We start from the raw sequence: 15,709 nt of genomic DNA on the forward strand, positions 1-15,709 counted from the left end.
CATCATTGTTTATGGCTGCTGGATGATTGAAATATTGTGTATGACAATGTGTTTATGTGGAATTTCTATCAGTGTATATTTGTGTGTGTACATATGTATACAGCTGTTTGTGTATATAGGCATTGGAAATTATTAATGTAAATACCCTTTTGTCTGACCTCAGACTTCATCATTCTCACAAAGTTTGCTGTAATATTTTTCATAAATGATTAAAAGGAAAAAATATTCTCACTTTTATAATTCCATCATCCATAAAAGTATTTAGGATTCACAGCTTTTCGATACACTTTGTTAGAGATCTTTTTCAGTAATGTGTAATGGCCAGATCTATATATTTATTCATACACACAAAGTTGTCTTCATGTACACAATACGCTGCACGGTTCTTTTTTTTTTTTTTTTTTGTATTAAAACGTTTTTATTGAATTATGAAATTAACAAGAACAGAGTAACATATAACGGTACAGCAGCCAAATATAGCTACTTAAGGCATCAATGTACAGGTCAGGTTTATACAGAACAAAATGAGATAAAACAAGTAAGATCAACATCAGTAATGTCCTTAGAGAAGGGAAAACAGTTAATCAGTGCCTATTGGTAATTTTAACCCACTCTTTAAACCTGTGTCAATAATTAGACATTTTAGCTGTCGTATCAAAGAGAAAGGGGAATAGAGGAAAAAAGAAAAGAGAGGAAAGGAAAAAAGGGGAGAGAAAAAGAGGAGGAAAAAATAAAAACATACAAAGAAGACAAAAACAAAAATCAAGAATCAACCCTTTGCAATACGATAAGACTAATAAGTCTGGAAGCTTTCCATAACTAGTCAAGCTTGAGATTTGGACCCCTAACAGTTAGTTGGAGGGTTAAGAAATAAGTGTTCTAGCCACCTCAGAGTCCCTGTACTCGTACCAAACTGCCCATTTCCTGGTGAATGCTTAGTTTCGATCATATGCGCTATAAAATAGATCTTCAAGCCTACAGATATCATTAAGTTCACTAAACACTTGGATGGGAGTCGGGACATTAGTGCTTTTCCAGTTTCGTGCTATTAATAGCTTAGCCACAATTAAGAGTGTGCTTGTTAAAGTTTTCTTTGCTTGGGAAATTTTTCCTGGAATGAGATTGAGGAGAGCAACTTCTGGAGTGAATGGGAGCTTTTCTAGATACAGGGACTCATTGATGGCATAAATCACTTTCCAAAATGGCTCCACTAACGGGCATTGCCACCAGATGTGTATATAGGAACCAACCTGTTGGAGACATCTCCAGCACGTGTCTGGTTCATTAGGTTTATATTTTGCAGTCTGTTGAGGGCATCTATACCATCTGGCAAATAACCTATAGTTACGCTCTTGGAATGATGCAGAAATTGTGGATTTGTGTAGAAGGGTGAAGATTTTCTCCCATTGTTCTCCTTCCAGAGGACGCCCCAGATCCGTGTCCCATTTATTGGTAATACATAGAAGCTGAGGGGTGCTCAAGAAGGAAGCCATTTCAGAGTAAAGCATAGATATTTTGTGATCTGTGGATATAGATGAGGAGCACAGGGATTCAAAAGCAGCGAGTTTTCTATGTATATTAATGTTAGGTTTAAGAGAGAAATAGAACGCTCTGATCTGCCTCCACAGTAGCCAATTAAAAACTGGCTTAGATTCCAAGTTTCCCAAGTCCGATCTATCCCTTATAGTGGTAGAGCTAGTTATGAGTCTGATCTGTGGCCAGAAGTCTCTATTCCAACCCAGAATGCTTGGAGCGTTCATGCCAGCGCCAAACTCTGGGTTGTCAAGTAAAGGTGAAAGGGGACTGGGAATTGAAGACAGGTTATATTTTTCCCGAATCTTATCCCACCCCCTTAAGACAACTTGAGGATTAATTGCTATCAGATGTTCTTTGGGTCTAGAGGGAGGAGGTATCCATAACAAGGCCCTTGGGTCAATATCTGAAAAAAGGGAATCCAGTATCACCCACTGCTTGCTTTGCCTACTCTGAAACCAATCCAGGACTCTTGTGAGGAGCACTGCGTGATAGTATGTTTGTATGTCAGGCAAGCCCAAGCCCCCTCCGACCTTTGGTCTACTTAGTAATTTGTGATTAATTCTGTGTGGCTTTTTATTCCAAATAAATTGTAGAAAGGATGTGTGTAGTTTTTTGAGAAATGCATTGGAAAGGCGTATGGGCAGGGCCTGCATCACATACAATAGTTTAGGCATGACATCCATTTTGATTACACAAATTCTGCTAGACCACGATAAATATAGGGAGCTCCATCTGGCTAAGTCATTGAGAATTTTTGCCACCAGGGGCGGATAGTTCAACTGAAAGAGGTCTGATAGGTCTTTGGATATGTACACCCCGAGATATTTTATATTGTCTCTTTGCCAACGAAATGGAAAATGAGCAGTTAGGTCCTGCACCACCTCCACAGGAATATTGATGTTAAGAACCTCTGTCTTGGATAGGTTGATTTTGAAGTTACTCATATGTCCATATTCACTCAATTCACTTATAATATTAGGGAAGGCGACACGCGGATTAGACACGTAGAGTAGGAGATCGTCTGCAAATAGGGCAAGCTTAGAGTGAGAATCCTTCCACTTAAACCCTTGGATGGATTGGTTGTTGCGGAGAGCCACTGCCAAGTACTCCATGCAAATGACATATAATAGAGGGGACAGGGGGCAACCCTGCCTAGTGCCATTGCGAACAGGGTAGGCATCCGACAGGATCCCATTAACCTTAACCCGAGCTGAGGGGTCCCTGTAGAGGGCCATCACTTTAGAGATAAATTTGGAGCCTAGGCCTATCTGGGAAAGAGCTCCCTGTAGAAATAGCCAATGGACCCTGTCGAATGCCTTCTCCGCGTCCACAGATACTACACATAGAGGGTGGCCTAATTTCCGGGCTTTGTGGATGATCGCTACTGTTTTAAGGGTGTTGTCCCTGGCCTCTCTCTTGACCACAAACCCAGTCTGGTCATTGTGTATTACGTCAGGAAGAAGTAGCTTTAGTCTTTCTGCCAACATCTTAGAATATAGCTTTAGATCTAGATTAATAAGAGAGATTGGCCGATAGTTAGCGCAAATCGTTTTATCTTTATCAGGTTTTGGGATCACTGTAATGTGGGCAATAAGTGCCTGGGAGGGAAAAAATGAGTCTGAGGAAATGGAGTTAAATGCTGGGAGCATCACTGGTGTTAAATAGGAGCCTAATTTCTTATAAAATGATCCTGTGAAACCGTCAGGACCCGGGCTTTTCCCTGTTTTGGTTGCTTTAATGCAGGTTAGGAGCTCATGAGATGAGAATTCCTGATCCAGTTCTTCCATTGTGGCTTGGGATACTTGGGGGATTTGGTTTTTCTCTAAATATTCATGGATTTTATTCTTTAACATGGGAATTGGCATTTCATTGAATTTACCTTTTATGTTGTAGAGGGATTTATAATAAGACTTGAAGGCGTCAGCGATTTCTGAAGTTTTAAATGATTTGGAACCATCCTGATTAGCAATTGAGAAGATGGATGTAGTAGGGAGTCTAGGATTTAGGTATCTGGCCAGCAACCTGCCACATTTCCCCCCCTTTTCATAAATGATTCCTCTAAGTCTAGTTCTGTCAGAGAGGGATTTTTCATCTAGGATAGATAATAATCGGTGTCGGGCGTTGGAGAGTTCCAACTCGATCTCCGGGGTAGTTTTTAATTTAAGGGTGTTTTCTAGGTCCGAGATTTTAGCTAGTAGTTGAGAAATTTGCAGCCCTTTCTCTTTTTTTAGTCTGGTCCCATGTGATATTAAAATTCCCCGTAGTACACATTTAAGGGTTTCCCATTTAATGGGTGGAGCTGTACTGTCTTTCTCGTGATCTTTCTGGAAATTGGTTATGGCTTGTTTTAGATCTTGGAGACAAGTGGGGTCTTTAAGTAAGTTGTCATTCAATCTCCAGGATAAATTGGTGTGGGGGGATTTATTTAGTGAGATGGAACAGAGAACCGTGGCATGGTCAGACCAAAGTCTAATTCCAATGGTTGATTTGAGAACTTTATCTAACAGTGGTTGGGATAGGAAGATATAGTCTATGCGGCTATGGGATTTGTGGAAATGGGAATAGAATGTGTAATCTGATTCAGCGGGATTCATTACTCTCCATGAGTCGACTAGGGAGGCTGCTTGGAGTCTAAGACGGATATGTGAGAGAGAGGCCAGCGAAACTGAGGTTTTGCCCGAGGATGAATCTTTGGCCGGTACCATACAAAAATTGAAATCGCCACATAGGATAATATGACCCTTAGCGCTGCACGGTTCTTGATATTACATATTTGTGTTGTTACATGTTACGGTATTGAATAAAGTGTTCTAGGTAGTTAAAAACAAAGAAAAAGCACCTTGAAAACAACAATTGTTTTTAAGTTAATACTTTATGTTCATATAATTCAAAAGTAAATCATTTATCCACGTTTCACTATGTATAATACATGTAACAAATTTAACTTACAAAAAATTTCCGCATTTTTCCAGTGACTGTAGAAGTATATGGAATGTTATTTTTCACAGTTACTGCATTATCTTGCCACATTAGGAACTGAATTAAAAAAAAGCTTTGAACATATTGCACACTTAGCATATATATAGATAATACAACAATACTATCTGGCTAAACCTCACCCCCTGTTGAAGATTTTTGATAAGTGGGTCAGTGCATCAAAGGCTGCCACCATCTTGAAAACACAAACATATGCATAATTTGGGGGATTTCGTTTGCATTTGTGATTTGAGGTGCCTGTATGGTAGTTGTCTTGGCATATTAACACCATGCTGCCGGAATTTTTCATCTTCTGTTTAACCACTACCCTCCTACGTGCCAGAGCTGCGATTGGGGAAAGGAAAGAAGTCTTCCTTGAACCATTCAAAGTGCACGTAAGCAAAGATCATGGCTTCAATGAGAAGCCAATGAGCTTTGCTCTAACACCACTCTCTCTCTCTCTCTCTCTCTCTCTCTCTCTCTCTCTCTCTCTCTCTCACACACACACACACACACACACACACACACACACACACACACACACACACACACACACACACACACACACACACACACACACACACACACACACACACACACACACACACACACACACACACACACACACACACACACACACACACACACACACACACACACAGTGGCCTCAATTCACTAAGCTTTATCAAACACTTTATCAAACGTTTGATAATTTACCTCATGGGGAAAATTTAATTTTGAATTCAGTAAGGTGTTATATATTTATCGAATGTTTTATCGATCAAACGTTCAATAAATCTATAACACCTTAGTGAATTCAAAATTAGATTATACCCATGAGGTAAATTATCGAATGTTTGATAAAGTGTTTGATAAAGCTTAGTGAATTGAGGCCAGTGAGTGTGAGGAAATCTAGTGTTAAGAAAAAAAATACATACAAAAAAAAATAAATACATATTTCACACCACATGTTGCACTTATTAAATTAAATAAAAATAATCTAATACCTCCTACACACACACACACACACACACACACACACACACACACACACACACACACACGCACACACACACACACACACGCACACACACACACACACAAATAAAAACCCATGACAGCATAGAAAAAATTACGTAACTACGCTAGGGAGTCCACTTTTTTTCTATGTATGGTATGGGGGTATATTACTGTTACATTTGCATATATGGGCTTGTAGTTCGTGACGGCCGCAAAAACTGAACAAAAATGCACCTTTATTTCCAAATAAAATATTGTTGCCATACATTGGGACATACTTTAAACATTGATATAACTGGGACAAATGGGCAAATAAAATATGTGGCTTTTATTCACAGTAGCAGGTTTTATTTTAAAACTATAATGGCTGAAAACCGAGAAATAATTATTTTTCCATTTTTTTTTCTTATTATTCCTGCTAAAATGCATTTAGGATAAAACAATTCTTATCATAAGGTACCACCCAAAGAAGTGCAACATGAAGAATATTCAAAGGGGTGCACCTTCTGTCCAGGAATTTATTGTCAAAGCGTAGGCAGCAGGTGCAACATACAAAGCTCTGCGGCATACAGTACTGTGTACAATCACATATTCAAACAGGGTGGATCTTAAGTATATGAGTGGTGTAGGGTCCGAGGTGGGTGGTGGGCACAGATGAAAGCCTGATTGGTGGCAAAAAAAACAAGGTATAGATTGTTTGGTTGTGACAAGAAGTGATAAAGATATTGGCAAATGAAAGGCAGGAGCGTTTTTTTTTTAAAAGAAGTTGAAAGATTTTTTCCTAGGAGAAAGCTCAGGAGAAAAAGTTAGGTGTTATTTCTGCTGACTTCTGAACACACAGTAAACAAAGATTCCACAGAGGTGCTCCTGCCACCCGTAAAAATGTTGCTACTTGTCATAAATTTTAGAATGTAAATCACAGTGAGGAAAGATTTTACAAACACTGACTAATTTAAAAAGTAACATTGTAAATAATCAGCAATTTTATTCATTACATTATATTCAATAAAGTAAAGGATGATCTCCTTTGTGGCGTAGATGCTAGGTTCTCAACGTGTGATACGCGTACCTCAGGGGGTACTTCTGGCAGGTATTTGGGTTTTATATACTTAACCAAGAGTAACAAATTTAGAGTTGTAGAAAATGATACATCTTTTTTTAAACTACACCAAATTAGTGTTTCAGCTAATTAAAAGCAATAGTAAATGCTTGGAAATAGTTTAGAACCAATTATCATGTACTATGATTAAATATATATTTGTCAAGGGGTACTTGTGATAATGTTTACTATGCTAGGGGGTACTTGGTGAGTACAGGGATTTAAAAGGGGTACCTACCAATACAATGTTGAGAAACACTGGCGTAGATTATCTTAGCATCAGGAAGGATATGGCTACGATCTGCAGTGAATCCCTAACTCACCAGCGATAAGTACTGGCAAGTTCTAAAATTAGGCGATGGGATGGTTGCCTAATTTAATTCCATTTATCATCCAACCAGTCGGAAAGGAACGCGCTTGGGCGATTTAATCACCTAAGGGAATTCTTTTTCACCCCATGCAATTTCCTGTTTCTCATGTCGGGTAGTGATGCTTCCAATCAAACATGGGCGAGAACTTTTTACCTGCTCCGAGCAGGTGTCTGCATCCAACAGCATAATATATTGACGCAATTCACATTTTCTGTCTTGTACTGTAGTGCATATTAATGTAGTTAAAGGTCACTCACTTGTTCACATTGTATTTTCTATTTCCAGCATTGATTTCCAGAAAAATAATCCAGTTCACAAATTAACAGAGGAAGAATTGCTGGCTTTCACAACTGTAAGTGCTTTTGGATTGCACTATATTAAATTCAAAAATGTTTATAATGTTGGCTTACTTGTTGTAGATTAGTTCTTTATATGTGTGTACATGTCTCTGCATATTCATATTTAACTTGCAAAATATTGAATATTGAAATAGACGAGACAAGCATTTTACTGTAGAGTTTGTTTACTTAGTTTGTTTGTTTACTATGGAATTAAAGGGGGAAATCCACATACTAAGAAAGGAAACTACTCTAGCTTTATGTATTGGAAAATTATATATATATATATATATATATATATATATATATATATATATATATATATATATATATATATATATATATGCAGCACGGTGGCGTAGTGGTTAGCTCTCTCGCCTTGCAGCCAGGGCACTATCTGCAAAGAGTTTGTATGTTCTCTCCACGTCTGCGTGGGTTTCCTCCGGGCACTCCGGTTTCCTCCCACATTCCAAAAACATACGGATAAGTTAATTGGCTCCCCCTAAAAAAAATTGGCCCTAGACTACAGTACTTACACTACATAATATAGACATATGGCAATGGTAGGGATTAGATTGTGAGCTCCTTTGAGGGACAGTTAGTGATAAGACAATATATGTACACTGTACAGCGCTGCGTAATATGTTGGCGCTATATAAATACTAAAAAATAATAATAATAAATATGTATGTATGTATGCATGTATGTACGTAAAATAATATCGAACCTATTGTCGATCTAATATTTATTGACAACAAATCGAATGTGTACGACCATGCATAGCTGAAACCAGCATGAGAGTGTGAAACTTTGATGCCAGTCAGTGGATTTATGCAGGTGTTAAACAGTCCTTCTCAGTTTTTGTCTTCAAGTAGTTGGAACAGATCTTCTTTTCAGTGAATAGAAACAACTGTGATAATTACCTGGACAACAACACTGACTACATCACCTGAGACAGGCAAAAGGTTTTGGTTGTTTTGGTGTGGAGTTACAAATATTAGCTTAAAGAGTAACTGTTAGCCCCCAAATTGAAATTTAAATCTGTATTGCAATGTTTTATTTAGTATTTCAGTAAACCAAAAAGCCAATGCAGAACTTTAAAATCAATCTAATTTTTTTACAATGTAACCTTTTTCCCCGCTCCGGACGCAAAGCCGCATATCTGATACTGCTTAGCATGCAGAGCATGCCTATGTCTGCCCGACCCCCCTCTCCCCACCAGGACCAGGTGCCAATATATTCTCCCCAACAAACAGCAGACCGCTCTGACACGGAGACAGAGCGGCAGCACTTCCAGCGCCGTCACCGCAGAGCAGCCGCCGCCGTGCATCTCTCACATGTGATTCTCTCACATGTGACTCGGCGGCGGCTGCCCTGCGGTGACGGCGCTGGAAGTGCTGCCGCTCTGTCTCCGTGTCAGAGCGGTCAGCTGTTTGTTGGGGAGAATATATTGGCACCTGGTCCTGGTGGGGAGAGGGGGGTCGGGCAGACATAGGCATGCTCTGCATGCTAAGCAGTATCAGATATGTGGCTTTGCGTCCGGAGCGGGGAAAAAGGTTACATTGTAAAAAAATTAGATTGATTTTAAAGTTCTGCATTGGCTTTTTGGTTCACTGAAATACTAAATAAAACATTGCAATACAGATTTAAATTTCAATTTGGGGGCTAACAGTTACTCTTTAAATGTTTTGAATTTTAATGGTTTGATTTTTTTACAAGCATGGACCTGGTAAAACATACCGTCGTGCTGCTTTCATCTGTCCACTATGATCAAGCTCCATCTTCTATTTACCTTATCCTTTCTATAGCCATGTAGGAAGCAGTTATGTAGCCTCGTGTTTTGCTACCATAATGCTTCAGAACTCTGTGACTCATTCTATATCTGTATGTACAGTTATTCGATTTAACAATGGATGTAATAATCAGATTTTCTCAGCTGTGCCTGCAGTTTTCCAACAGGCTTATCTGTGTTCTTACAAATCAAATGTTTTATCTTGCCGTAGCAGTGTATAAGTACAATATATATAATTTTTTTCCACCAGTGTACATATGAAAACATTTCTCTTATGAGATGAAATGATTGCTTAGTTCAATCTCTCTTCTACAGCGCTTAAAAGAACAGGAAATTGCTGTTTAAAAAAATATCCTTTGTGGAATGGAGTTGTTATCCCGGTTTTCTCAGGCCAGCTGGCAAAGCTGGTATATGTTGGTACCTCCACAGCTGAGTTGGTGTAGTAGCTCTCTCTCTCTCTCTTTGGGGATGTGATAAGCCTCAGTATTTTCCAATGCATATCAGGAAGCCAAATGAATCATTATGAAAATAACCTTTATTTTTTACATGGACTCTATAGTACAGTGTGTATCAGTACATCTATCTGCGTAGTTTTCCTCCCGGCTAGCCAAACCTCTCCAAGAATCACAGCCTTGTTAATTTCCCTTTATTGTTGGTAATGTGCTCTCTTTTCCGCTAGAACAGGTGTTTGTGTTGGTGTTCACTACTTTTAAAAATTATATTTATTAGTATGTGTTACACAGTAGATGATAAAACCCAGCAATATGACAGGAGACTGCATACTCGAAGGTTGCTTTACAAAGAAAGGCTTCACAGAGCTGAATATACAACGTTTCGGGTTTCCTTTGACAAGTGTCAATGTGTCTTAACACGTGACAAAGGACTTCCTGTCTGAAACGTTTTGTTTTCAGTTCACTTAAAGCTACCTTTGTAAACGATGCAATAAAGCATGAATGAAGTTTATCGGCTGAACGTCTGGTGGAGCAAACCCTATTGTATGCATCTTGTCGATAGGGGTGACTAGTGTCACCTAATTCTTCAAAATATGGACGGCTCCAGAACTGCTTCAAGAGAACCCGAGGCAGGTATTTTGAATCTTAAAGCGGAACTGTAAAGAGTTTTTTAAACACATTGTTTCACTTACCTGGGACTTCCCCAAGCCCCCAGCAGCCATCCTGTCCCGTGCTGGTCCTGCCCGAACCGCCGTTCTCCCGCCGCCAGCTACTGTCGGTTTCGCCGCCGGGCTACTAAGCCTATGCTGCTCTGGCCATGCGTATCCTCTCTTCGCGTCCCCTGCTATTGCAGAGGGGAACGCAATGAAAAGATACGCTTGGCAGGGCTGTGCTGGCATCGACTTAGAAGTCTACAGCACGGCGGAGGGAGAACAGAGGCTCGGGCAGGACCGGGGCGGGACAGGACAGCTGCTGGGGGCTCGCAGAAGTCACAGGTAAGTGAAATTATGTGTGTAAAAACTCTTTACAGTTCCGCTTTAAGGGAACACAGAGACATGTCCGGTGCATAATCACATACCTTTGTATCTCGCTATTGCCGCCTCCAGACCCCCCCCCACCCCCCGGGGTCTGCTGTGCCCCCCTGAAAAAAGCACCAGGCTAGCGACAATCTGCTTGTGGCTAGCCTTCTATTTACCTGCAGACTGTCATCTATTCTGCGCTCCCCCGCCTCGCTTCCTGCCTCCGTGAGCTTCCTCCTATCGGAAGCTAAGCCGCGGCCCAGAAAGTACTGCCCAGGTCGCGGCTTGGCTTACGATTGGAGGAAGCTCACTGAGGTGGGCGGCGAGGTGGGGGAGAGCAACATAAATGACAGCCTGCAGGTAAGTGGAAGGCTAGCAACAAGCAGATTGTCACTAGCCTGGCGCTTTTTTCAGGGGGGCACAGCAGACCTTGAGGGGACTAGAGACGGCAATAACGAGACACAGAGGCATGTGATTATGCACAGGACATGCCTCTGTGTTCGCTGAAGATTCAAAATACCCTCCTCGGGTTCTCTTTCAAATCCATGTATATATAGCACTGTATATGTAACCATTTTTATTTTCCAAACCACCAATATGAGTAGTTTACTGGTACTCCTATGGTTCGTAGACCCTTGCTTGATATGCTTGATATTTTACTGTTTTATGAAATTGCACACTGCATTGATTCTAGGTCAACAGAATACATAATGTTACTGTACAAACATTCTCAGTGATATTTTACTAATGACATTTCTAAAGTATAACTGTAACTATCGAAGCCAGTTCATACACGTTACTTGGCCTGTACTAAAAGCATAACGAATGCATAGCTAACAGTAGAAAGAAAGAGAGTGAATACAGTGGGAACATTGTTTCAAGCATCCGGCTGAAGTTAGAATGAGAGGATAAAGATCCAGGTGTACATATGAAAATATCTATTTTAATGTTAAGAAACCGTTGTTGCTTTTTTTCCAGATGAGTGAGCTGCTCTTATGTTACCTAAAGGCATTAATGGAATGTTTCAACAAAAGATGCACTAATCTGTGATGGCAGATAGTTATGACATAACATAGGAATCTATAGCTTTGATGTATACGGTATGTGAGTGAATTTCACTCTGGTACCATGTCACTGCGTTCTCTCCCACCAGTGTCCAGTCTTCCCTATTCAGTTAATGTGTATGGTTTTTCTTTTATTGGCTTTCCTCAATCATGCCTTTATTTTCCTGCAGCAAAAGCAACACATTTTAACCATTTAACTCTCAAAGCGACGGCATTTTGTAACCCAGTCTTGTGCTTCTTTCGTAAATGTCTTCCTTGGACTTTCAGTGACACCCTGTGCTGTAAAATCTATTATTATGTGCAATGCTGTTCAGGGCTGAGGAGTCGGAGTCGGAGCAATTTTGGGTACCTGGAGTTGGTGGTTTCAATAAACTGTGGAGCCGGAGGATGTTTGTACCAACTCCACAGCCTAGGTGCTGTTTGATAAAGCAGATCATAGACTTCACCCTCTTCCTCATCTCCTATGTAAACGTAGCTCTCTTTTTATCACTTGGTAGAAAGCAACATCTTTTTTATGACATTTTGGGAATGTGTGAAAGCAGAAAGCAAGGAGAACATGCAAGAAGTTGATTTGTTATTCATCTCACCCATACCCATCCAAAACTGAAATACAATTTTTTTTAACTACATCTTTTTCTTGTTATATTCAAAGACATAACAAAGGGTAATGGATATAATATAGTATAGCAAAAAACAGTCAACCTCACATGAGGGTCATAAAAAGCAAATGAGAGGGTACAGCTATAGGTGCTAGTAAAAAAGGGTGCACAGGCATAGTGGACAAAAAGGGCGCCACCATAGACTGCAATGCAAAATATCGGCTATTCGGCGCCCGACAGGAAAAAAGGGCGCCCGAGAAATAGCGGTTACAGGGATCATGTTAACAAAAGTTTTAGTTTACAGAATAAGGTTTATAACAAATATCGTTTACAAGTTCGTTTTGACTTTGTATTATACTTATTTTTTCGTTTTTAAATTTAGCTTATAGCAGTTTTTACTTATTTTTTCGTTTTAAAATTTCGCTTACAAAAGTATAACAACTAAATTTTCGTTTACACTTCTTTGATCATTTAAAAATTTGTTTTCATATGTATAATGCTTAAATACCATTTTCAACCTTATTGTATTAGAAATACATTGCTTTTGGTATCAACTTTGTTTTTACACTTATAATGCGTTACTAAAATATCGCTTTTAATATTACTGTTATTTTAAGATTTCTAATGCATACGTGATTGTAAGGCTATCTATTGTATTGTATATATTTATATATACTTTTCTCTATTTATAATATTAATGTATACGTGATTTTTAAGGCTATTTATTCTATTACAAATATATAAATTATTTTATTCATGTTATTTGTAGTGAAGTATTTTAAGGTTTAAATATATTATTGTTTATATGTGTTTAGGGTGTTTGTGCTGTGAGGATGGTTAGGTTTAGGCATTACCAGGGGGTCTAAGGATTAGGGATAGGTACAGGGAGGGTTAGGTATAGTTACAGTATAATATATGCAACCAGGGGGTGGTTAGGGTTAGGCACCACCAGGGGGGTGGTTAGGGTTAGGCACCACCAGGTAGGGGTGGTTAGGCACCACCAGGGGGGTGGTTAGGGTTAGGCACCACCAGGGGGGTCTAGGGGTTAGGGATAGGTACAGGGAGGGCTCTGTGTGAGAGTAAGGTTAGGTATAGTTAAAGCACAATATATGTAATATATACAGTTTATTAAATTATGTATATTTAAACAAAGAGGGGTTAGGGATAGGGATAGGAAGAGATCTGTGTAAGCCTACAGTTAGGTATAATTGCAGTAAAATATCTGTAAAATCTACCTTTGCATTGCTATGCTTAATACAAGTGTAAATACTGTTTTTGTTATAGACACTATTTGACGTTTCATTTCAGAATTCGTTTGTTGTTATAGACGGTATTTTGCCATTTCATTTTCGTTTATTTAACCTATTTAGCACCAAATTTTCATTTACAACCTCTTAAACGAAAAATATGGTTTTGCAAAAAACAATTTCGGCTATACCCCGCATACTTTTTTCCAGGCGCCCTTTTTTGATACACGCACAGCTATATGCTAACGTTACAACAAGGACACAACCCAGAATGATAGCATGTAGTACAGCGGTTAGTCTCTGTGCGTTAACCTTGTTAGCTGAGAAAATCAGCCACAAGACTCTCCTGCCCGGTTCTTTTTCAGAAATTGTATGATGCAGGGCTATATCCCCTAGCCAGACATTTCAGTGTTGACCTTCCTTCGTATATACAGTAGAACCCCCATTATCCAGAAGTCTCAAGCAACCAGAAACAAAATCATAGCCTTGGCAAGAAGCATAAAGCTACTTTTACACTTTATACAGTAATAAATTTGTCCTTTGTCTTAATATGTCTTTAATTACTGTATTTCAACATTAATACAGAGTTTACGGTAAGTATACAGTGTGGGGTACATTGTCTTAGCTAGGTCTATCTTTAACATTGACTCTCAAGCAACCAGAAACCACACTTCTCCAGCATCAGCCAATCCCCCTTGGAGCCAGATAACGGGTTTTTTTTTAATTGTAGATAGGTATTACCAATTACAGTGGCTTGCAAAAGTATTTTGTCCCCTTGAAGTTTTCCACATTTTGTCACATTACTGCCACAAACATGAATCAATTTTATTTATTTTATTGGAATTCCTCGTGAAAGACCAATACAAAGTGGTGTACACGGAAGCAGTGGAACGAAAACCAAACATTTTTTTACAAATCAATAACTGCAAAGTGGGAAGCGCGTAATAGAGTGCACCTGTGTGTAATCTAATGTCAGTGCAAATACAGCTGCTCTGTGACGGCCTCAGAGGCCGTCTAAGAGAATCTTTGGAGCAACAACACCATGAAGTCCAAAGAACACACCAGACAGGCCAGGGATCAAGTTATTGAGAAATTTAAAGCAGGCTTAGGCTACAAAAAGATTTCCAAAGCCTTGAAAACATCTCACTGAGCACTGTTCAAGCGATCATTCAGAAATGGAAGGAGTGTGGCACAACTGTAAACCTACCAAGACAAGGCCGTCCACCTAAACTCACAGGCTGAACAAGGAGAGCGCTAATCAGAAATGCAGTCAAGAGGCCCATGGTGACTCTGGACGAGCTGCAGAGATCTACAGCTCAGGTGGGGGAATCTGTCCATAGGACAACGATTAGTCATGCACTGCAAAAAGTTGGCTCTTATGGAATAGTGACAAGTAGAAAGCCATTGTCAACAGAAAAGCATAAGAGGTCCCGTTTGCAGTTTGCCACAAGCCATGTGGGGGACACAGCAAACATGTGGAAGAAGATGATTTTTTTGCCAAAATGCAAAACGCTATGTGTGGCAGAAACCTAACACTGCACATCACTCAGAGCACACCATCCCCCCCCCCCCTGTCAAATATCATAGTGGCAGCATCATGCTCTGGGGTTGCTTCTCTTCTGCAGGGACAGGAAAGCTGGCCAAAGTTGATGGGAAAGATGGACGGAGCCAAATACAGGGCAATCTTGGAAGAAAACTTCTTGGAGTCTGCAAAAGACTTGAGACTGGGGCGGAGGTTCACCCTCCAGCAGGACAACAACCCTAAATATAAAGCCAGGCCAACAATGGAATGGTTTAAAACAAAACATATCGATGTGTTAGAATGGCCCAGTCAAAGTCCAGATCTAAATCCAATCGAGAATCTGTCGCAAGATCTGAAAACTGCTGTTCACAAACGCTGTCCACCTAATCGGACTGAGCTGGAGCTGTTTTGCAAAGAAGAATGGGCAAGGATTTCAGTCTCTAGATGTGCAAAGCTGGTAGAGACATACCCTAAAAGACTGGCAGCTGTAATTGCAGCAAAAGGTGGTTCTACAAAGTATTGACTCAGGGGGCTGAATAATTACGCACACCCCACTTTGCAGTTATTGGTTTGTAAAAAATGTTTGGAATAATGTATGATTTTCGTTCCACTTCTCACGTGTACACCACTTTGTATTGGTCTTTCACGTGGAATTCCAATAAAATGTGGCAGTA

At 39.8% G+C, this 15,709-nt stretch overlaps 1 protein-coding gene across 3 annotated transcripts in view; it reads left to right on the forward strand.

Annotated features, from left to right (window-relative positions):
* TTC27 (tetratricopeptide repeat domain 27) overlaps positions 1-15,709 on the forward strand; it is a 564,428-nt gene that overhangs the window by 316,198 nt on the left and 232,521 nt on the right. For all 3 annotated transcript variants that reach the window (XM_068232111.1, XM_068232110.1, XM_068232112.1), the window contains one exon: positions 7,288-7,354. In XM_068232111.1, coding sequence (XP_068088212.1) covers positions 7,288-7,354 — 67 coding nt within the window. The remainder of the gene's footprint in view (positions 1-7,287; positions 7,355-15,709) is intronic.

This window comes from Hyperolius riggenbachi, chromosome 4 (genome assembly GCF_040937935.1).
Source record: "Hyperolius riggenbachi isolate aHypRig1 chromosome 4, aHypRig1.pri, whole genome shotgun sequence".
NCBI classification, from domain to species: Eukaryota; Metazoa; Chordata; class Amphibia; order Anura; family Hyperoliidae; genus Hyperolius; species Hyperolius riggenbachi.